This window comes from Megalops cyprinoides, chromosome 25 (genome assembly GCF_013368585.1).
Source record: "Megalops cyprinoides isolate fMegCyp1 chromosome 25, fMegCyp1.pri, whole genome shotgun sequence".
NCBI classification, from domain to species: Eukaryota; Metazoa; Chordata; class Actinopteri; order Elopiformes; family Megalopidae; genus Megalops; species Megalops cyprinoides.
In genome coordinates, this window is record NC_050607.1 from 15,170,730 (window position 1) to 15,193,761 (window position 23,032).

General features: G+C 47.5%; 1 protein-coding gene across 1 annotated transcript in view; it reads right to left on the bottom strand.

Annotated features, from left to right (window-relative positions):
- Positions 1-20,432, bottom strand: part of mpped1 (metallophosphoesterase domain containing 1) — a 36,584-nt gene extending 16,152 nt beyond the window's left edge. Inside the window, exons 1-4 of the mRNA XM_036520162.1 lie at positions 20,328-20,432; positions 16,889-17,210; positions 15,580-15,761; positions 6,701-6,926 (exon numbers count right to left, since the gene is read on the bottom strand). Of these exons, the coding sequence (XP_036376055.1) occupies positions 6,701-6,926; positions 15,580-15,761; positions 16,889-17,046 (566 nt within the window). The 5' untranslated portion in view covers positions 17,047-17,210; positions 20,328-20,432. The remainder of the gene's footprint in view (positions 1-6,700; positions 6,927-15,579; positions 15,762-16,888; positions 17,211-20,327) is intronic.
- Positions 20,433-23,032: the final 2,600 nt, after the last annotated feature.

Genomic DNA, 23,032 nt, shown 5'->3' on the forward strand with positions numbered 1-23,032 from the left:
GACCAGAAGTCCTTTGTCTTTGCAAAACCCTGACTCTTCACAACAGGTTGATGGCACAGTGAGAGCAGGTCTACCTGGAGAGCCAAAATTGGATAAGCGTGTTGGAGGGGCCTGGGTGTAATCTGGGCACGGCCCCGCTAGGCCCGCTCACCTGCCTTTAGCAGGTTAATGGGGTGGATAATCAGTGTGGCAGGAGGCGCGAGCCGCACGCCGGGGCGAACAAAGGAAATATGAGGGAAAGGGAACAAAGGAGCTTTTCTGTGTGGGATTTCTGATTCCAGACCCTGGGAATGAGGAGTCTGCTGGGCCAGAAAGGAGGGCTTCATATGGAACGGATTAATGAGCTCCCACCGGAGCCGAGGACGCGCTGCGGATACGTCGGCGGTACGTTACGGGCGCGCCGTTTGTGGGGTGTCGCCGTGGCGCTCGACAAACCGCCACCAGACTCTGCCGAGGAGGGGACGCGCTCCTGAGAGACAAAGAGCAGAGAGATGGAGAGCGAGAGACATAAGGACAGAGAGGGAAGGGGAGAGAGGGGTGGACGGAGATAAAGCCAGGCGCTCGGGCGCACAGGCGCCGGTGGGGGGTGGAGCGCGGGAGCCAGGGCCCTCTGACAAACGCGGCATTTCAGAGCAGGTGCGAGCAAGCCTGCACCAGGACTGGTGTCATATGGCCCTGCCTGAAGCAGTGTGAGGCCTGCCTGGAGGAGGGAAGTGTGAGCCAGGCCCAGCAGAGCAGAGAGGGGGGGGGGGGGGCTTGGAGAGGAGCAGAGAGGAACAGAGAGGGGCTTAAAGAAGAACAGAGAGAGAGGCATGGAGAAGAAGAGAGAGAAAGAAAGGGGGCACGGAGAAGAAGAGCGTTATCTACATGTTATGCACTGCCAAAATTGGCCAACTTTTACCCAAATAACCTCCCTTTCACTTAAAAATGCTATATATTTCTATATGTACTAAATGTCATTCTAAGTCAAAGTAAAATGCAATGTAATAACACATCTGTCCGAATCAAACCTTTTCAGAACACGTATCTAAACCAGATAAAGGCTGCTTCATTATTCCTTGCTAAAGGAGGTTCTTCCCTTTCTAACTGGTAACAGACCGTAGAGAGCGATGCCTCCATTTCATTTCAGGTTATCCCTGTAAACTGTTGATGTTGCTATTCTGGAAGAGAGGGAGGAAGAGCATAATCCTACACAACCACAAGTGCTTCAGCACTATGTGTCTCGCAAAAATAATGTCAGTTACGACCACTAAATTCTGTCTAATTCCCGTCTATAAAGCTGCTGAAACCTTTTTTTCCTCCTACGGAATGATAGTTGCCTTGGCAACCGTGGCAAATCTTCCCTTTCTCAAACAGATGTCCCATTTAGTTGGAAATTAGAATGTGTAAAACCCCAGGAGACACAAATTATTTTAAAGTTCTCTGAAAAGCCTGGTACTACAATACCTCTCCAGCATTTAACTCATGAAACACTCAGTCAATGGGAGGCATTTCTTGTGCGGCAAAAGCTAATTCAAGTCATGACTTCTGGCAAGCCATAGATCTGACCTCTGGTGTGATTAACTGGAAGTAGTCACCGTACAGGAGGTAAAGTTCCTGCACTGGGGGCACTGTCCACTGCCCGCTGCCTACTGTCTGATTCAAAATGCCTTTCTGACATCACAGGTTGGATAAGACTTTACATTTATATTTCTTCATTTGACATATGCTACATTTATATTTCTTCATTTGACATATGCTTTTATCCAATGACTTACAAGGGAGATAGAGCACAACACAAGCAAAAAGCCACATGAAGACTCAACAATATTAGAAGCATTACACAGCTCCACTACCTGAGACACTCCCATATACTGATAGTCACTTAGAAGAAAGGGTCCCCTCTTCAGTCCTATAGCCAACCTGTGACCATTCATCATCCCTTCAGTTCAGAAGCCTTGGACGAAGGTATATATGAGTGTTACGCTTGTTGCTTGGGGCTCCACAGAGGCCCCTGACAGGGTTTCGGTGCATGTGCCACACACAGCCAAAGCATCGCGCCCACAAGTAAAGACAATGCCCTGGAGTGCGCAGCCTCTGTCCCAGGGAGAGAGGGAGAACGGAGAGAGGGAGCGGAGGCAGGAAGAGCTCGGCGGCCCCTGGGGGCCGTTTCACAGGTAATTTAAAAGAGACGCCCCTGAGGAAACAGCACACAAAGCGCCTTCTCCGCGTTCCATTTCGCCCACCAACAAAAGCACCTCCATCACGGCGCGTTTAGTCTCTGCTGGGGCTGGGTAATTGGCAGAGCTTCAGAAAAAAAAAAAAAAACACCAGAGACGGGAGATGTGAGAGAAAAACAAGGGCGGAGAGAGACGTGATGGAGAAAAGCAAGGTGAGCTCATCGCAGTCCTGCTTTGGAGAGCATTGGGGTATTCAATGGTATGTGCGCTCCCAGCCTTTCTACAAAGGCCCCTGACGTTCCCTTCTCCTCTCCCCTAAAAGGTGGAAGAGTTCACCCTTGTGCTCTGCGTGGCACCCCGCTGAGCCCCTCCTCAATTCACAAATTCACTGAGCCAACCCCCACCCAGCAACGATCACAAGCTTTTCTCAGGACTTCTGAACTCTGTTTTTTGTGACTCCATCATCAGGATAGCTGTAGCAGCCCGTGGAGTACAGAGAGTTTAGAAAGTTCTCCATTACAAGCCCAGAGGTTTCACAGACTGCAGGGACACAGCTTCAGGTGCAGAACTCCAACTCCCAGAATACACCTGCCTCCAGGGAGGCACAGCAAAACTCTGACAATGCAGCAAGACTGAGAGGAAGACCTGAAACACACTGATAAACACTCAGAGCTGCTCTTCAGAAAATGACCTGGCTTGAACTCTCTGCATTCACTGTAGCAGTCTCCAGGCCAGACAATAATTAAAAACATGAAAGGGGAGAGGAAGTAATGGCTCTGTTTGCACCTGCCTCTTCAACGGAGTCATTAAAAGTCTCTGTAAATGGTCTCTGTGGGAGACATCAGGGACAGGAGCAGGTGAGGCGATACTTCAGAGTGACCAGAGACCACAGCAGCTTAGGATACAAAGCTAAGTGTGCAGGTATTCCATTTAAGCCACCAGGAAAATAAAGGAGAAGACATTCTTTTTTTGATGACAAGTTTTAATTAGGCCACAAAAGAAGAGAAGCGAATCCTCAATAATTAAAAAATATAATTAAGAAGTCTTTCACATCTCGCTCGTTAATGATTCCACATGGAGTGAGTGTTGTACAATTTCTTCCATTTGAATTTTTAAAAAGACACCCCCACCCCAACCCCCCCCAGCCCCGTCTTTAAGCTAATAAAGCCTGCCAGGGTCACTGAGCACATGTGGGGGGGGGTTCAGGGGAAGTTCATTATCAACATTTAGAGAACTTTATGCCATGGTTTTAAAAAAATCAGGTCAAACATATTGGTATGTGAAAGCTGAGGCTTTTCAGTTCGTTTGTCTAACACAAGAATGAATGTAGCCCAGTGTCTCACCAAACACTTCCAGCTCCCCACTGGCAACGGGCTTTAATACAGAGGAAGCACAAAGTAGAGGGGATAAAGGAAATATCTATTAGAGATACAGAATTGAACGCAGGCACAATAGTGAGCACAACAGCAGAATAATGGAGCCTTCCCTTCCCGCCATCAGTGTGACTAGGCTTTCTGTGCAAGTACCAAATCCTGCACTCTTTACAAATGTATGGAGGGCTTATACTGGGTAAGGCTTGGAAAAAAAACCCATTATTATTTAATAATTGTGGCTGTGCCATAGATTATAGGAATTCATGTTCATATTGGGTAAACTGGAATGGTGAAAACTCGCAATTCAGCTGCGTGATATCTCTCATACATAATTGATCTGTCAACAAACAGGGGTTAAAATAGACCAGTGAATAGACAGATTTCCATGTGGGTCTGACAGTGAAGGTGTAGGCTGTCCCCGATGGCCTGGGTTCGATCCCAGCTGTGTCACCTGCCGAAAATAACAAGGAGCCCACAGCAGCTTCATTTGGCCGGGGGTAGGGGTGGGTAGTTCGGCCGAGATTTCCTCATCACAATGTTTCCCGTACCCTCAGAGTTGTGGAGGCATCTATAATCTGCTCTGATGGCATCAGAGAAATGCACTGGTGCACTGTGGACTTAACATCGATGTGTATATGTATCAGAGCACTGCATTTGCACAGATTATTATGGTGAGCAGAGACAAATGTTCAACAGCTGATTACAGCTGGGTGAAAAGGGGAAGAAATGTGACAAGAACTATGTCTAAAAAATAAGACACATAAGCGTTACTGCTGCTTATTAGCTTATCCCAGACTTAGCACAGAGGAGGAGCGGTGGTGGTGGGCTCTCTCCGGCTCCAGCGCTGGGGAGCAGCTCAGCGGACTCAGTGCTGCTTAACTCTCGTAATCTCATTAACCTCGGCCCGTGCCATAATGGGAGTTAATGAGCACAGCAGACCGGCGGCCGCTACAGCGCTCTCTCTCTGCACCCCGAACACACCGCGGCGCGAACCGACTGCCGCGCGGCGCCAATGCAGATACCCACCAACCTGAGCCTCTCTCTCCCGAGGAAGCCGCGACCCCTAGCACCGGAGGTGTGTGGAATGCGAGGCCTGAGAAGGAGAACCCCCCCCCTCCACCTCCGGTTATGTGACTGAACACGCGCGTAACCGCGCTGAGCGTTTCATCAATCACCCTCACGCTTTTTCCTCTCCGCCTTCTGTCATTTTCTGTCTCTCTCTCTCTCTCTGCCTCTCTGTCTCGTCGCGCCTTGTTGGCGCTTTGAGGTTTTGAAAGGACAAGTTCTGTTAATTCCACTGCCTCCCACACGAGAATTAGCTTCTTTCTTTTTTTTTTTCTTGCGGGCTCCTTTCTCTTCTCTCTCCCCTCCTTTGGTATTGAAATGCGGCAAGGCTGTGATGTGCTGATGACAAATTACTCGTAAACTTGCATTACGGTCGGCGGAGGGAAAAAAACAACTCTATCCCCCCCTCCATCCTTTGATTCCCCTGTTTTGGAAAATGACAAATCGTTACGATTTGGGAAAACCACAGCTTGCCAAGACTTTAATTTGGGTAGAGGCAGTCAGAGGGGGGGATGGAGGTGTTTGTGTGGGACAGGGAAGGCAAGAGTGAGTGTGTGTGTGTGTGTGTGTGTGTGTGTGTGTGTGTGTGTGTGTGTGTGTGTGTGTGTGTGTGTGTGTGTGTGTGTGTGTGTGTGTGTGTGTGTGTGTGTGTGTTGTGTATGTGTTTGTGTGATGGGGGCAGGAAGGGAGAGAGAGTGTGTGTGTTTGCGCGTGTGTGTGTGTGTGGTAGCGAAATCTGGTCGAGACTGATCAGTTTGCCGCACCACAAGGGGAGGCGAGTCCCATGCTGAGCCTCCATTATCACTCAGCTCTGCGGAGATGAAGGGATGGCTGGATGGATGGATGGATGGATGGATAGGGGAGGGAGGACGGGTCCAGCCGATACAGGCGCGTCGCACTTCAAAAACCCCACGCCCGAGGCGCAGCGGGCTCCGGTCCATAAATCCAGCTCGTTTGCGAGCAGAAATCACCATGGAGACCAGATTTTAGAGGCTCCGTCCCACTGTTCCTGATGGAAACAGGAGACGGGGGGCTCTACTGGCGATCTCGCACCCGAGCCAGCGGCATGGGGAGGGGAGACAGACAGACAGACGGACAGCACGGCGCGGAAACGCCACGCCGCTTCCAGCCGGAGTTCCCTCCTAAAAATGATGAAACCCTTCAGGCAAAATGCCTTCGTGTGCCGATCACAGGACAAAGGCTTCATTATGTTTGTGTAATGAGCTACCCCTCCTCACTGTCGTGGCTGCCAGAACTTATGTTCTAACAAATTCAGGCACCGTACGATTTGAATGGTTTATTAGTCTACCACAAGTATTCAGCTGCAGTGCACACCTTTGGAAAAGGAAAACAATGTGCTGATGAATAAATTAAGATTTATATCAAAGATATTCTCACCTCTGGTCTATCCGGATGGTGTTAGACCGATCCTGCGTCATGAGTGTGTCTGGTTTTAAATTTACATATACACCGTTTTTATCCTAATTTGTACAAAAACAAATTTCAATTTTAAGTCCCTGTCAAGGCAATTTACTGGATGGAGAATCAGATCCTTAAGTCTTGTGACATCAGTAGCTTTGAGAGAAGGAAAAAATTGATTTTGTGTCTGACATAACCTAGATGGCAAGCTAAGTTCTTTGAAAGGACAAGACACTGATATATATAACCTTAAGCTAGCAGTCACCCCATTTAAATAAGAACACTTCTTTTCTCTCCCAGAGCTATTTGGAGATTTTAGGATGTTATGAGCCGTTTTGTGTTCTGTGAGGGTTTTGGCAAACGCAGCTCTACTGCTCTGTGAGGGTCCTGGAACAGCATAAGGCTCTGGAATCTTGGGGACATTCAGTTGCTCTGAGGTTATGGAAGAAGGTTAGGAATGCTGTTAATAAAACCAAGGTTTTGCGCACTTGTAATTTGACGGTTTGCAGACCCAAGGCAGACAGTCAGAGCAGAATTATCCACAACAGACCTACTAACAAAAATAAAAGTCCGTTATCCTGGCCACGCGGACTGAGCAGCCTTCACAGACTGAAAGCTTCAATTCAATGCAAAATTTCTCTATTTAGCTATGAGAACCCGTGCCCTCCTGGTGCGCCCACTCACCAAGGGGATCCGTAGATGCGGAGGCCCCGGACGGTCACCTCGGAGTCCTGGAGGTAGATGCAGTTGGTCAGCAGGGACTGGACGTTCTCGTAGCTCTCCGGCTTCAGCTTGGACGCCGAGGGGAAGTAGTAGAAGTCCTGCTTGATCAGGTCGGCCATGAACTCCTGGTCGAACGTCAGCTCGTGGTTCCCGGCGATGACGATCTTGATCTCGTAGGGCAGGGTGCCTTCAGAGGACAGGTGAGAGAGACAAAGACGACAGGTGAGAGCAGGTGAGCGTGAGCACAAGTGCCAGTCACTGCCAAAGAGGGCCCCACCTGATGGATTTCACTGTTTAAACTATGAGAACCAATGCCTTCTGGCACGCCCGCTTACCAAGAGGACCTGCACACATGCAAAGGCCCAGAGAAAGAACAAAATTCAAACACAGTCAGAGCTGTGGGTGCAGCATTTACAACCCCTTTGTGTACGTCACTCCTCTAAAAATCCTTTAAAAGTTTGATTGATTGTCCCACTCTCACTCACTCGTATAGAGCAGAATAAATAACGGCTGCCGTATTTTAGTTTCCCAATAAACCTGGATTTGTTCATAAAGATGGATTTTTTCGAAAGTAAAATGAGGTCATATTTCATATCCATCGTCCTCTGGCATTTGTTTTATTTTTACTACCAAAAAGTTAATCACAATAAGTGGATTTGGAGTGAATGTCCTGACTGACATTCATTCACATCTGGCATGACAAAGAGGAGACAAAGGTCAGTCTGTCAGTGAATAAAGATGCATGTTCATGAGCCCTCTCATTTTTTCTATAATTTCTTCATATTAGCACTAACCTAAACAAAGGAATAATTTATAGATTGGAGAAGGGATGCAAGATATTAACACTCCTGTGTCATGGAAAGCACACTCAAAACACGCTTAAATGTGTCACTGAACCTTTCTCTAAATTTTGGAAAGCTCTGATGTCCCATATTTCGTCTGGCATATTGGCCTCAAAGGACACCTGATAATCACCATCAAGACAGCTGAAATGGCATTAACATGCAGGAACCAAATGTGACCTTGACTTCTACAGGGAACAATACTGGTCATTTCCTCACAGCAGAAAAGATCGGGATCCTCAGATGGAGACCTGAGCAAGCGCTTGTCAAAGTAATTCTTAACTCCAAAGCAAACTCAATCATTCAAAGCCACTGCCCCTCTCAGTATCAAATGAAAAGTCTAATTCTACTAAAAAGTTCCATTCCCCAGCATGATGTCATAGCCTTTGAATGACTGGGTATTATTATTATTATTATTATTATTATTATTATTATGATGATGTGCCTTCCTGAGAGAGCACCTTATAGCAGTGCATCTTGGCATAGGGATTGTAAATGGGTACTTTGGATTACTGCCGAGAGAACACTATAAGCCCTCCTCCTCATCATTATTGAGAGAGAGGGGGAGAAAACAGTCAGCTATGAGACTGATAATGGGACAGAGAGAAAAAAGGTGAGAGAATTTTTATTTCAGCTTCATTTAATTGGGCAGATTCAGGAGAGCACCTTCTCTTTTAGCCCGACAAAAGCTGAAAGAGGGAGGGCACCGCACTCACAACCCCAATTAGTGTCTCGGTCGCACGAGATATCGCCCCTCGAACCCTTGGCCTTCCTGTACCAGCTCTGCTTCCTTGCCGCGCTGGCTGCTTTTGGAGAACGCCAGCGCTGAATTTCTCACATCTGAGAAACAAGCTTTGGTCCTAAGCTGAGACAGTCATATCTAACCTTCATCTCTCCAGTCTGCAGTGAGTTTAAAAACACAGGCTATACCTGCGTCTGCGTAGTCATACATAAATAAAACACCAAACGCTGTAGAAACAAACCAAACATTTAGCGCCACAGTCAAAAACCTCTGAGGAGCTCTCAATAACAACTGTAATGTGGAGGGGTTGAGAGTTCAATACAGAGCAGGCAAAACTTTGGTCAAGCACCTTCTACAAAATGGTTGCTGCAGGTATCAAAACCAGGTTGTCTACTATACTTCATAGGGTGCCTAAAACAGAAGTGAAAGGTCACATAGGGAATATTAGCCAACTACTATAGAGAAATGAACTGTAAAACCACTAAAGTAGCAACAGAAAGTGAAGGGGAGGTGATTATACTTATGCGAGAGTGATTTCATTTGCGCATCATGGCTGCTTGCTGTCCTTCCTCTGGCTTCTTTAACCACAAGCCACTGCGGTTCCAAAGGATCAGGACTGTCAGCACAGAGCCAGCCAGGCCCTCTCAATTAAACGCTTCTATTAAAAACACAAAGCAAAACAAAAACCGCGAGTCGTCGGGAGCAAATCGGCAGAACCTGCACAAAGAGACGGAGAAAGAGGGAAACCGATGAAAACGTGGCTTTTGTGCGCAAGAAAGGCGAGGCCCTCTCTCTTTCCCGCCCCCCCCTTTCCTTTCGTGGCGCTCAAAGACTAATCTGGACTTGCAAGTGACTGTGTCTCCTGTTGTTACGAGCTACCATCTCTTTCAGGCTTTTGTCTTTTGTTTCAAAAGCCGCTTTCATGTAAGCGGTAGTTTAAATTTCGCTCTGAATCGCCCTGCAGTGCCGATGCCTCTTATGTTCTTTACAGCCCAAAAGGAAAGTAATTAAATAAAACCACAGACAAAAAAAAAATAAACGAATGAAGCACAACGGAACCGAGACCGACGCGCCGTGGGTTGACCGAAGAGAATGGCGGTCAATCCACCGCGAATCAGAATCTGTTTTTAATCAGGGACTCTGAAGACGGGTTTAACAATGAGCGAATTTGATTGTGCTCCGATTCTACATCTCTAAACAGGTTTTCCCTCTTGTGCTGTCCTTGTAGACCCGAACGCTGGCATTTTACCGTGACAAAAAGACATTATATATTCATCGCAATCGTTCATTGTGTCACCCGAACTGGCTCATTATACGCCAATGAGGCTTGTTGAACGTGCGCTGCCACGGGAGGGCACGAGCCGGAATTTTCCCAGAATGCTCAGTGCACGCAGGTGCTGAGGGAGGGGCTCCCTTGTTGCAAAGAGAGGGCTTAAGGCAGAGGGCCCCTCCGGAAGGATCCGGCTCTCCCGGCACCATTGTTCGGCCCCTCTCACGGGTGGTCCCTGCCCTTTGAAGGGAAAGCCCACGGCGAAAGCCGCCGGCTGAAGGGGATTACCATGCTGAGTAGGGGATTCCTCTCTGAAGCATGGCTGGAACATGTCTGCGGTCCTGCTCTGTCTGACTGGGGCAGAGGATCATGGGAGCTCAGTGACACAGAGACTAAACAGTACACCAGGGGTCCGCATTCCACTCCTCCAACAGTTAATGTCTTGATTGCACATTGGAACAGGCCCATAAGCAAATGAACAAGAACCAAAGATGTCCTGTGACCAACACCCATAATACAGTCAACATAGCAGCACTATGGAGCTGGGGTGAGGACACTCAGCTCTGGAGGGCTGCGGGTTCAAGTCATAAAGGGATACTTGTCATTGTTCCCTCAGGACACGTAATACAGGTAAAAAAATGCAGTCACTTTCACAGAAAAAAGATCATATATTTCAGATTGATCTATCAAGGCCAAAGCAGCATATACAATGTGATGGATCATTGTCATGTTACTGTGGGTATTCAGTCAGTCACAGAAGCCTTCCTGCTTCAGTAAACCCCTACCCTTGGAGAGAGAGACAGAGAGAGGGGGTGGGGAGAGAGGGAGGGAGAGAGAGAGAGAGAGAGAGAGAGAGACAGGGGGATATGGTTCGAACGCCTGCGGTCTCTGTTCATCCCCTTAAAGCCGCCCACACGCCATCAGCACGAGGCTCATCGCGGCGGTGCGGAAGACCAGCATGTAAACACTGTTTATGGCGAAATCCACTTTAATTTCCAGCCTTGTAGGTGGTCCCTCCACGACACCCCGTCTCGGCATGCTCGCGCAAATTGGAGTTTACAGTAAACAGCCACCTTCGCCGCAGCGGCCCCCCTCCTGTCCTCAGCTCCGCTCCCGTCGCCGTGGAGTTGTGGTCATAGAAACAGAATAGCGATTACAATGGTTCGACTCTTTACAGCAACGGTGAGGAGAGGTAACAAACAGAATCAAACTCGTATTCTAAAACAACAGGTTACACACTGTTCAGTTCAGGGTATTAGTTTGGAAATGCAGTTATTTTTTTTAACAGAAATTAAGTATAACTTTTGACCATTAGCCATTCTACAGGTTGTTGTTTGTATCTCTTTTTATGAGGGTCTTTCCCAATGTAGGATATGAAAAAGGCGAGCTATGATATACCTTTTGAGCTATGACATACCTTTCTTTCATTGAAGAAATCATAACCATTTCAACAGACATACTAATCCGGTCACAGATACACTAAACATGATCTAAAACGCTGAAAAATTCAGAACAAATGTTCACATTTTTGGTGCGCAAGCGTGCCAACATGTTCACAGCCGCGCCAAACACGCTTTTATTTTGTTTGAAATGAAATTCAAATCAGAAACATGTGGCCACGAAGGCAACTGTGTGGAGGTGACCTCACTTGAAACAGTCACCAGCTACACACAGGAGACGCACCAAACGAGGGATTCTGGGAAACGTGTAAACCGGTAACCCTTTCAAACAGCCACAGATGAGCTCCAAGTTACTACTTTTTAAACCGCACTGAAATGAAAAGCTCCTTTTTCACAACGCGGGTGTCAACCTCCGGCACGGAGACACAAACGGCACACAAAAAGCGCTTGCGGTCAGAAAACTCGGTAACGAGAAGCAGAGGCACGTCTTGGATGGTTTTCCCCCTACTGTCTATTTTCATCTGCAAACGGGAAAGCTGAAGTGTACTGTATTAAATGTTTAAATGGATTCCATACTGACGCGCGCACACATACACACACACACACACAAAAACTAAATGGGAGACTCAGCAAAAAATACAACAGGAAAGGGAAGGCTTCCGAGAAGCCACGCGCACAGACAACACTACAGGCTCAAAGCGGGCGATCGAAACCTTCACGGTTTTTAACATCAGACTGTGTTAGGTTCCCTCATTAAGGCAGGGCGCCGGGCGGCAGAGCGATATGCAGTGGAACCTGTGACGTGGGGCCACTACGGGCCCGCCCGGGAGAGAGAGAAAAAAAATCATTAAAGTTTAACGCTCCGGGGAGAGGGGCGGAGAGAGGTAGCGGCCTTTCATCTTCAGCTTCAGAGTTAGAGCTGAGGCGGGGCTGGGTTAGGTTAGGGTGCTTACTGGTGGGTGCTGAATGAGTACGACGACCCCGCGGTGGGGGGGGGGCGGAATGGGGGGGAGGGGGAAGGGAAAGGGGGGGTGGTAACAGAGACCGACGAGGCGCCGCTGCATAGGAGACAGAAACCTCTCCATCATCTTGCCTGCCCCCTGTGGACCCCCGCAGATATTCTGCTTTTGCACCATCAGCAGAACCCCATCTATAATTCAGACCCTGCACGGGGCAGGGCGGGACGGGAAGGGACGGGTCCTAAAAGCGCCGCTCCCTCCCCGAAAACAGAGGGAGTGACGGCAGAGTTCGCCGGGCGCGTGAGAGCCGCTGTTCTCGGACCGGCGATGGGAGGGAAGGAGCTTTATGAGCTGAGCAGATGCCCGCTCTGATCGAGCTCCGCGGAAAAAAGAGATGCATATTTAACGAGGCCTCCGCATTCAGGGCTCCCAGTCCCCATTTCACCTCCTCAATCTCAGAGCCCATCACCCGCCCAGAGGAGACTGAGTGCTGCCACTCGCTCGGCCGTCTGACAGCACAATGCGTTTCTCTGGGTGTCAGGCAGGGTCCGGCGTAATGCAGTCTGCCTGGAGTTTGGATTGGGTAGGAGCCAGCGAACTCCCCCAGGGAGAGGATGTTGGCCCCTGAAGGCATGCTGGAGTATGAATGTTTCATTGCTTGATGACGCGTGTTCGCTTCTCCTGTTCGGATGAACTCCTTCGCAACCTCGTTCCCTCTTCCTTCTCCAGATACTGTGTCTGCCCACTTCTGCTTCGATCTCACAACCTGCCGCGAGTTTCTCCTTCGATCTCACAACCTCCTGCGAGTTTCTCCTTCGATCTCACAACCTCCCGTTAGCTTCTCCTTCGATCTCACAACCTCCTGCGAGTTTCTCCTTCGATCTCACAACCTCCTGTTAGCTTCTCCTTCGATCACACAACCTCCTGGGAGCTTCTCCTTCACTCTCCCCACAACCTCCCACATTTCCCTTTCAATCCTCTCATAACCCCCAGAGAGCTTCGCTTTTTGCTCTCCTGCAAGCCTTATTCAAAGGCCTTCTCCCTCTCCTGAGGTGCAGCAATTTAACAGCAGCAACCCGCAGAGAAGACAGCCGTCCTTTCTGATGTTAATGTACTGCTCACACCATTGCTGGCACTGGCACAAATTGTTTACTTAGTGGAGAGCACAATTATAACAACATTATTATTTATGGAGCCTTTGAGTCACCTTCCAAAGCTGATTATAATGTTGCTGATTGATGCTCAGGAAAAAAAAAATCTGTGTTGGTGTCTGCTGGCAGATCTGAGAATAGGGACACAGAGACTAACGGAGGGACCTCAGAGAGGTGAGAGGGAGACCCAAATTCATTTGATTACAGAGAGATGAGTGTTAAGCTACCAGCTTTGTGCTGAACACATCACCATGTCCTGACACCGATACGTGATCAAGGTGTAGATATATTGTGAAGAGCTGGGCTCAGATTCAATCAAACCACTGTAGTGTTTGTTCTTCGATTTTAAGCCATGAATCAAAAGCGAGGCTTCAGTTCTTTTCCAGTACTTTCACATCACCATGAAGAATGTAATGCTGTTGTTGCTTTTGCAGTTAAATTTAAGGACAGACGGCCATGCTGGTTATAACAGTCACACAACGAATGTTACCAACACAGTTGCAGTGTCACACCTACAATACCCCTGCCCAAAACCACCACAAACCTCAGCAAAGTGAGCAATTACATGGTCTCACAAATTATCACCCACCACTTCAAAACCGCACCGTGGTCACACACAGCTAATTACACACCCCTCTGAAACAGCAGTACTGTCACATGCACGCATTTTAACACACGCTGGCTAAGTGGCACCAGTGTCACACTCTGCCACCCTGTCCCGCTGAGCGAGGAGCGAGGGCAAGGCCGTGACATGCCAGACTACCACAGTGACCAACAGGGCCACCACCCTGCACCATCAGCAGCCACCCCCCCCCCCCCTCTAAAATAAACAGACACGCTCCCGCCCCCACCCGAGACACAGGAGCCGCTTAACAGAGCCTCATCAGCGAGGATCTGCATCAAATGGAATTTAAATGCGGCTTCACGAGCGAAGGCAACGATCTGGATCCAGCTTCTCCTGTCAGCCGCTAACCGAGGGCGTCGTTTGTCTCTGAGCCCCTTGAGCGCGCGCCCGTCTGTGCCAACGCGGCACTGGAGGCCTTCTGGCATCGCCGTACCCTGCCTCCCCCCAAACCCCCCCCCCCCCGCTCACCCCCCCCCCTCGAGTCGAAGCTGTGCCGTTCCCGCCTCCCTCCCCCTCCGCGCCTGCAGTCTGCACCAGTGCTAACAAAGCTTTGAGCAGCTGCCAGGAGCCACCAGGCCTTTCTGCTAAAAATAAGTGTTAAAGAGAAGAAAGGAAGAACTGCAATGGCACAAAGAGAGACAGAGCGAGATTCCGCGTTTCGCCGAAACTCGCAAACGGAGACGAGAAAGTTCATTCGCCGTGCCTTCTGCACCGAGTATTTACCTGCGCTCCGCAACACCAGTGTTGGAACGCAAAAGAAAAAAAACGATCAGTTCTTTTAAGTATATATGTACATAAAAAAGGGGATTCTGGGTATTCTGTGCATCCAAAGAAAGATGGAACGTCCTACAGGAACAGAACCCAGGCTGATAAATATTTATGAGAAGATGCATGCGAGCACACCAAGCAAGCAGGGGATGAACAAGGGCCCCTGTGAATTTGAGAATTTCCACACAACTCTGGCTTGCCCACTCTGCCTTTGACCATCCTTGGGTAATCTTAAGGGGGGGGGGGTTGCAGTTTCCTTCTAGTTGGTTAGCCGTTAACTCCCTGCTGTAATCTGTGTGCAGGGGGCCCATTGATGACGCATTGACGATGGCACAGCCTTGCCTTTAGCTTTCTACCATTCTCACACTGGTCTGTGGGCGATCATGCTGATAATGGTTTAGGGATATTGGAATTGGGGGGATATTGGAATAACACAGTGAGATACTCCAGTGAGACACTCCACTATACTCAATATTAAGTGTGTGTAGTGTTTGCTCCTTAACGGACCAAGTGGCAGAAGTGTCCCAGTGCAGTGACTGGGGTGTTGGAATTTAAACCAGCAGGTAATAGGTTCGAACCATGAGGAACTTGTTTTCATTTGCAGCAAATTTCTGGGTTTGTGTAAGACCCAGCTATCACGATGAGCCTCCAGAATCTGTTTAAAATGCAAGACGTGCGCATCACATAGGATAAATTAGAATGAGCGGAGCTGGGATCCAAATTAAATAAAAGAAGTTCATCGCACCCTTCTGCTGATCTATAAACATAAAGTGAGTAATCTCACAGTAGAACTACAGTGGTTTCCCAATGAGAAAGTAAACTTGCAATGAATTGGAACAGGTGACACGTCGGGTTTGGTTGTGATAAAAGTCCAGAACCGTGTGTCTGGACTCGCAATGTAAGGATTGTCCATACATGTATGTGCGTGCATCTATGTGCGAGTCAGTGACTCTGTGTGTGTGTGTGTGTGTGTGTGTGTGTGTGTGTGTGTGTGTGTGTGTGTGTGTGTGTGTGTGTGTGTGTGAGTGTGAGTGTGAGAGTGTGCGAGTGTGCGAGTGAGAGAGAGAGAGAGAGATCTCTTACCAAGCCAGTCGTTGAACTTCTTGACCTCGCTGGGCAGGCCGAGCTCGGTGAAGTCTCCAGCGTGGATCAGCACGTCTCCATAGGGCATCTGAATGGCGTCCGTGCGCGAGTGGGTGTCCGAGATGCAGACGAAGCGGGTGTAGCCGGGCGGCTTCGGGGCGTCGTGGGGCAGGGGATCCACCCTGTGCCCAATCAGAAAAGACAGGGCTGACTCACTCAGCCAGGCAGAGCCCCACAAGACACTGCTTCAGCTGCAGCAAACTTTCCCTGTTCCTAAACGGATAAACAAATACATCTACTACGCTGATTAGAATTTCAGACACTCAACTGCAGCAAGAACCCATGGATATTAATCTGTAGTAAGACAGACAGTGCTTTTTAACACAGATGAGGTAAAATCAAGAGTTCTGTAGTACAGACAACCAGAAGTTCTCACTGTCCCAATTTTAACAACCTCCTTCATTTCCTACAAAGCAAACCCCCTTGACAGTGATATTTGCTGTCCACTAATTTCAGCGCATAAAAAAAAACAGTTAAAAAGAGCATCATCTATTTACAGCAATGCTAACCCATTTCTAAAGGGGCGCTTAAAAAGCGCCAGAGAGAAGCGGAAGCATGCATATCCCGTATCAAGCCACATTTACTTAGGCGTTATCTTTTGTGACAGACTGACGTATAAACTGCCTGATGTTGTGTTAGTCACAGGCGGGGGGGGGACGTGGCTGGGGGGACGTGCTGTAATGTGCTGTACCCTACGCTGCGAGCGCCGCGCTCCCGCTCAGAGAGAGCCATCCTGTGGGAGTGAGCTGAGCTGGAAGTGTTACAGCCCCTGCGGGAGTCCCCGGGGACCGGCAGCTTTTGAATAAGCATGGCCCACTTTGGATCCTGCAGGTTCAACCTGCGTCGCACGATTCGTCTACAGTACCTAACACGGAGGAGGAAGGGGAGTCGGGAGGCGGGGGGGGAGGTAACTGGAAGAGCGCTGGGAAACGGACCCGTAACATGCGGAGGAGAGACACGGGGACAAAGATGGACAGAAGAGGGGCCAAGTGTGGACATGAGGCTCAGAAAGCAAGAGGGAGTCTTATATTCAAATAGGCATGTGTGGATGAGAAAGAGAGAGACGAAAAGACAGACGCACGATGCAATTACTCAGAAAGGGAAAAGGGAGGTGTTAGACTTAGACAATGTTATGAACGTTACATTATGGGAATTATGTGCGTGTGTGTGTGTGGCGAGCTGGAATGGGGACATGGGGGTGGGAGACGGGAGATGGGGGCGGGAGAGAGGGGGTTCGGGGGGGTCATACATGTGCACATGAGGGGGCTGGAAGCGGCCCTGGTTGATGTTGTAGAAGGTGAAGGCCTGGGTGGGGTTGGCGCTGTACTCGTCCACCTCCACCGCCACTCTGCCCCCGCGCTGCTGCTGCCTGCGGGCGGCCATGATCTCCGACAGGGTGAATGCCATGGCCGCGGGCCTGGGCGTGGCCGTGAGCGGGGCCGGGAGGCGTGTCTCTGCCGGCTGCTGCGTCCTCACTGGCTGGGCCCCCTCGCTCGCTCGCGCACGGCAGGCATGTCGCCGGCTCCCCCCCCCACCCTGGGACTCCCTCGGCGCCGCTCCCTGTCACACACCTGGAAGCACAGCGGAGAGACAGAGCAGAACCGCATGACAGCTAATCTGTTTGCGTTGGACCGCCTTTATTTAATATCACTTAGGAAGATCTTTTCATTCGGGGGGGGGGGGGGGGGGGTGTATACACACTCACAGCTCTGGGAAATCATTAGACATCTTTCCGCCTCAGTGACATGATGAATATTCCACAGTCTGAGCTTGGGGGGGGACAATGGGGGAACAGAGCAATACAGCGGGGAACAGCTTAACCGCGCGAGGGAAAAACAACGCTCTGGGCGAATCCCGAGCGTGTCCGTCACGGTCGCTCTAACCAGAGGGACGCGAGTGAGAATGTCTCGCCGCGCCGATCTCGCCATTTGCTCAGGCTCCCTCATTAGCCCAGACGTCTTATCCTACAAGGCAGGCCTTCGCGAACCAACGCCTGAAAGCCTGGATAGGACAAGTGCCACTTGGATTCGATTTAAAAAAAAAAAAAAAAAGAAACAGTACAGTATACTGCCTGGCCCCAGAACTCCATTCTTTTACACTTTCCCATTCAGCTGGGATTTATTAAGCACAAAAATCACGATGTTTCTGGAGGTCCTCAGACAGCTCTCATGTTCTCATACTCTGTCAACATACCACTTCAGATCTGACTTTTCAGCCTTTTCAGCTAATGCGTGTCATGTCAGGGCCAGAAAACTCCTTAAATCCAGTGATGTCTAGAGGATGTCCATTGGGTTCTGTTCTTCATAACGGCTCAGGGATCCTTTACTTAGCTGGAGTCACATATTGGAACAGTGGTTGGACCACCTGTCATTTTTGGTTTTGGTTGGCCTAACTTCCTAGCCAAAACGTCAGGCCTGGTGACAGCCCCTACTTTAAAATGAGATAATATATTCACAAAAGCCCCCCAATCAAAAGCAGCTACAGTTCTAGCAGCTGGATAACAAAAAAGCATCAGTAAAGTGCCAGATCTAACTGCCATGCACTTTGACATCAAAATTTAAATGATTAACCTAAGTATTATTGTGTTTCATTATGCGTATACATCCTTTGTAACGTTAGCAACGGTCATCATCAATGAGAATGAATGTAAACATTTGCCTCTTTTTTTGAGTGACACCAAATGCTGGTATTTGTAGGTATGATGTAACAGCACGCATTCATTTCGTGAATTGAAGAATTTTACAGATGAAGGAAACTGAGGTAAAAAGGCTTCAACACGCGGACCTCATTTTGCGAAAGAAAGGATTTCACACATGAAGGGAAACACGTGTGGAATTGATTCAGGAACTGTTCCTTCCTTTGCAGCTATCGGAATGTTCAGACCGACTTGTGGATTTTCCCTGTGAACAGAACAAATGTGATTAAATCTGATGCTCCCCGAGAATTTTTTTGTGGGAATTATCCTTTCGGCTCTGATTACGAGCGTGCACACACAGGTTGACAGTGCTCTTTTTATATGACGAAAGTCAAATCCCAAATGTAACTAAACATTGCTACTGATGGTCTCCTCACTTTGCCTTATACTCACAGTCTCGACCACACAACAGCACTGACCATGGTCTCATGCTGTGGTCCATCTCATAGAAGTGCTGACCGTGGCCACAAACCGTGGCCACACAGACCACAGAGTGAGACCGTTGTCAATCTCACAACCACATATCACAGGTCACATTCTTCCACGGATCTAGGATGCATGCAAAAAAATGCATATTTTCAACCTCTGCCAATAAAATTTCAATATTTACCTCTAACATCAATGCACAGGGAAAAGCTCGAGAATTTTGTTTTTCTGACCAGTGTAGTCTCTCAATCCCACAATCATTAGACCAGTCCTACAGAACACATATCCCGTCATCCCACCTCAACCCTGAATAGACACTCTGTATTTTATATGATTTTAAAATACATTTTATTCACATTCTTCTCCTTTTAACATTTCATTTCCAGTGTCACGGTGTTTCAGTGCGCACACGCGAGTGAATACATTCACACACACAGTGCACAAATTTCGGCGTTAATGCATGTCTGCAGGTTGATACTTGTTTCCATGCATTTTGTCAAACTTAGATGGCACTAAGAATGCACCCTTCTATCAACTTTAGAAAGAATAATTAAGCAAGCGGGTAAGACCGAAAATGCTTATACGAAAAACAATCATCTTTTACTCCATTTACGGATTCTTTTTCAACTACTACGGCGTGTATTTTCCGTAGCCGTCGCTCAAAACAGCAACCAACACCATCCACATCGGACAAGCTTCTGTCCAAACCATGTGCACGGGCCAGCACTCAAATTCAACTGCAAGAGAATGGGCCACTTTGTACTCCTCCATCGTACTCCTTAAAAATGAGCTTACTGGCAGTATTATGAGGAGATGCTACACACTGTACAATATTATATTTAATAAATGAAAAGCACGTGCTTTGCATAAACCCTCCAAAACTGATATGCGTTGCAAATGATTCTTTCCAAAGCGTGAGGGCAACCAATTTACTTTTTAAACAACACGGTACAAAAATCGCACAAATCGCTTTTACTTACATTTTGGATACAAATTTCATCATACGAAGCTTTACAAACTACTCATGTTGCTTTTTACAAGTGCAGTCTACGCAATTACTACTGGACGCAGACTCGGTAGAAAGCAGTTTTTGCAAGAAATGGACTTGGTTGTGCAGAATGAGACTTAGTCTTTGTTGCAGAGATTGTGTTTGATTGACGCAAAATTAAATTTTACATAAGGAAGAACTGCTGAATGCGTGAAGCTGCATCATATCCGACGGGAAAACACTACAATAAGCGTCGTAGTTAACATTCCGGCATACCCGGCACTATCTCTCTAAATCTTCCGACACCAGCTCTGCCAACATTTGATGCTGATGACTGACACGGACCGGACTTCTCCCGCTTTACACTTCTTATGAAACATACTCCATGCATCCGACGGCTTTCTTAATGTCATGCCTGCCACTTCGCGGCGAACCGACACTTGAACAATAAAACATTCGGATATTACTGGGTACACCCGGACCGTCGGAGGACGAAATAGGAAAGAATGCATATGTGCATGCAAGAATACCGGGAATACCGACCGGGATGGATTTTCTGCAGCTCACGGAGTCGCTTACCTTAAATCCTGGGAGAGCGGGTGTCGTTCGCGTCAACCTGACACCAGACCTCCGCCGTTTGTAAATCGGAGTTGGTTTGCTTCGCGTGCGCCTCGCACCCCTCTCTCTCTCTCTCTCTCCGGTTTGTTGCGCTGCACACTCGGGAGTCAGATGCACCCCCCCCCCCCCCCCCCCCCCCCCCCCCCCCCACTCCTCCTCCTCCTCCTCCTCCTCCTCCTCCTCCTCCTCCTCTCTCGCGCTCTCGGCTGGCCGATCGCTCTGAAAGCCACCAGTTGTCTTGAGGTGATTTTACATTTGACCAGTTAAATTATTACATTTTTGCTAAATGCTTCTCGGAGGCGAATAAACTACGGCTTTGGTTTTATTGTGCGCCCGGGATTGCGCATTGCCGTTGCTTTCAATAATTTCACAGCGTGTTTGTGTTTATACTTTCGGAAGCTGTTTTGTTTAAGATCCCATAAGTGCACCCTATGGCGAATTTAGATGTCAACACAATTTATGATATTTGATCAGGACCACCGGCTGATGTGGTTCCGAACGCGAGGGAGTGGATAACTGAACACTGCGAAAAGATAGTGATAATTGTCCTTGCAAGACCATAAAGATAAGCTCGTCCTTTCTACCGGTTCGACTACCTGAGTAAAACGTTATCCAAATCTTTAGATCAAGAGTCCGTGGCAGGAGACGCTACTTCCCACAAGTCCTGCCCTGTCAGCTCCGCCGGGAGGGATGATAGTGTGAAGTGTGCTATGCAAACACAATTAAGCGTTTAGCCCCTCCGTAGACGCAGCAATTTAGACTCAATTTAATTGAATCTATCGCAAAACGGCTTTTAAATGAATTATAAAGATTCTGACCCACACAGACATTGATTGTTTTGATAAATGCAGCCCAGATTCTACGCTTACACTCATTTTAAAATAATAGATACCTTGATCATTTTCATTCTCGGCGCTGCGTACCCCTATTGCATAGTCTTTGCGCAGATTCTAAAAAACAGTTTTCTTGACCTCAGAACTTAGTGCTTGTTCATGTGTTCCTTATGAGAAATCAGGCTTGTTGAAAACGTACGTTCCGCTATCTTTATGGGGTTTTTTTTATCTTTATGAGTTCAAACTTGTTTAGCCTAACGGCAAACCATTATCTTCGTTGCACGACGGCAGGTGTTTCTTTTCAGGCACCAGGTGACTGGGTTTTCAACATTTAGAACTCCATTACACCTGTCGTAGCAATCAAGTGACCGAGCAACTTTAACTTATTCCTAAAAGCATTGTTCCTAAAGCAACAGAGCTTATTACAGACAATTACCATTATTGTACGATTTGTTTGAGAATAAATAAAATAAATAAATGTAGGTTATTCTATCTTTGTACCACGAATACGGCTTTCATAATATGAGAATTTCATTGTTTAATTAAAACCAAACGTCTTTACACTTGGGGCGTTGCAAGGACCAAAAATTAGCATTCAGGGAGGCAGCAAGACCGAGTTTGCAGAACCCAAATAAAACCTTACGTTAATGATTTTTAATCAGCAAGAAAAACAAAATTTGCCAGTATGGTTTCATTGTGCTGTTTTAGGCACCTGAAAGGCAAAGCGCTTTGTATGCAAAACTGAGAACACATTTTAAGTCGAGTACCGAGAAGATCAGAGCGTTTCAGTGAGAGGCCAGCTATTTTTGCGAAACAATTTGTTCATTAGCGCCATCATCCGGCCGTTCTGACAGTGACACAAATTATGTCAATTCAAGTTGAAATACAGTGATAATATCATGAAATTGCATCTCATGAGCAGAGCATTTATGATATACATACATGTCTGGTTTATGTTGCTGTTTGCAGGCGTAAGGATCGATGTTTAACGCTTCAAATATAATTTCTAAAACACACCAGCCTCTTGGCCAGATTATTGCTGTAAGAGAGGGGTAGTTACGCAGAATCTGGTAAAGGTGTGATAGACAAATAACATCAAAGTTCTTAAGTTCATTACACATTGTAGCTGTAGGAGTCTTTCTTTGCTGGTAAAAAGAGAAAATTTTGTTATCACCATGACATCATAACTGTTGTCCAGTCTTTTATGTGAATATATGTATAAAGTATGATTTAAACAAAAGATGCACTTGCAGTGGGGACAAGTGAGAAATTTTAGTCTGCAAATCCAAAGCACTTTCTTCTGTTTGTAGATAGTACAGATTCTTTTAAAGTTCATACTGTCTCAAAGATCAAAGAGCAGTTTCATAAATCATCTGCATTCTATTATATTATGACACACATTTTGAGCCTAGACTGATTCATAGCCAACAATGTTCAGCCATGACATGCTACACTATATGGTAGCATATCAAGGGAGAACTGGATATGGCTTTGCTTGTGTAGGAAGCACAATTGTCCTGTAAGTCCAAGACCATTACTAAAGGAAAGTTGAGTCAGCTTTCACTGTGTGTGTGGAAAAAGCCAGCCAGAAAACCATGGTTCAGATTTGTGAGATTTATTATTAAAGTGGGATCTTGACAATAGTATCTTTTTTGACCTACTTTGCCTCTGTCGAAAATGAAATTTCCTTGAATTTTCCTCTGGACAGAAAACAAACCAATGGTGAAAGTCACAAAGAGACAGGCTTGTAAATCTGGTGTAGGCCTCATGGAACACTCGCACAACAAATCACTTCCGCTTGCTTTTGAGAACAACATGACAATACTGAAATCA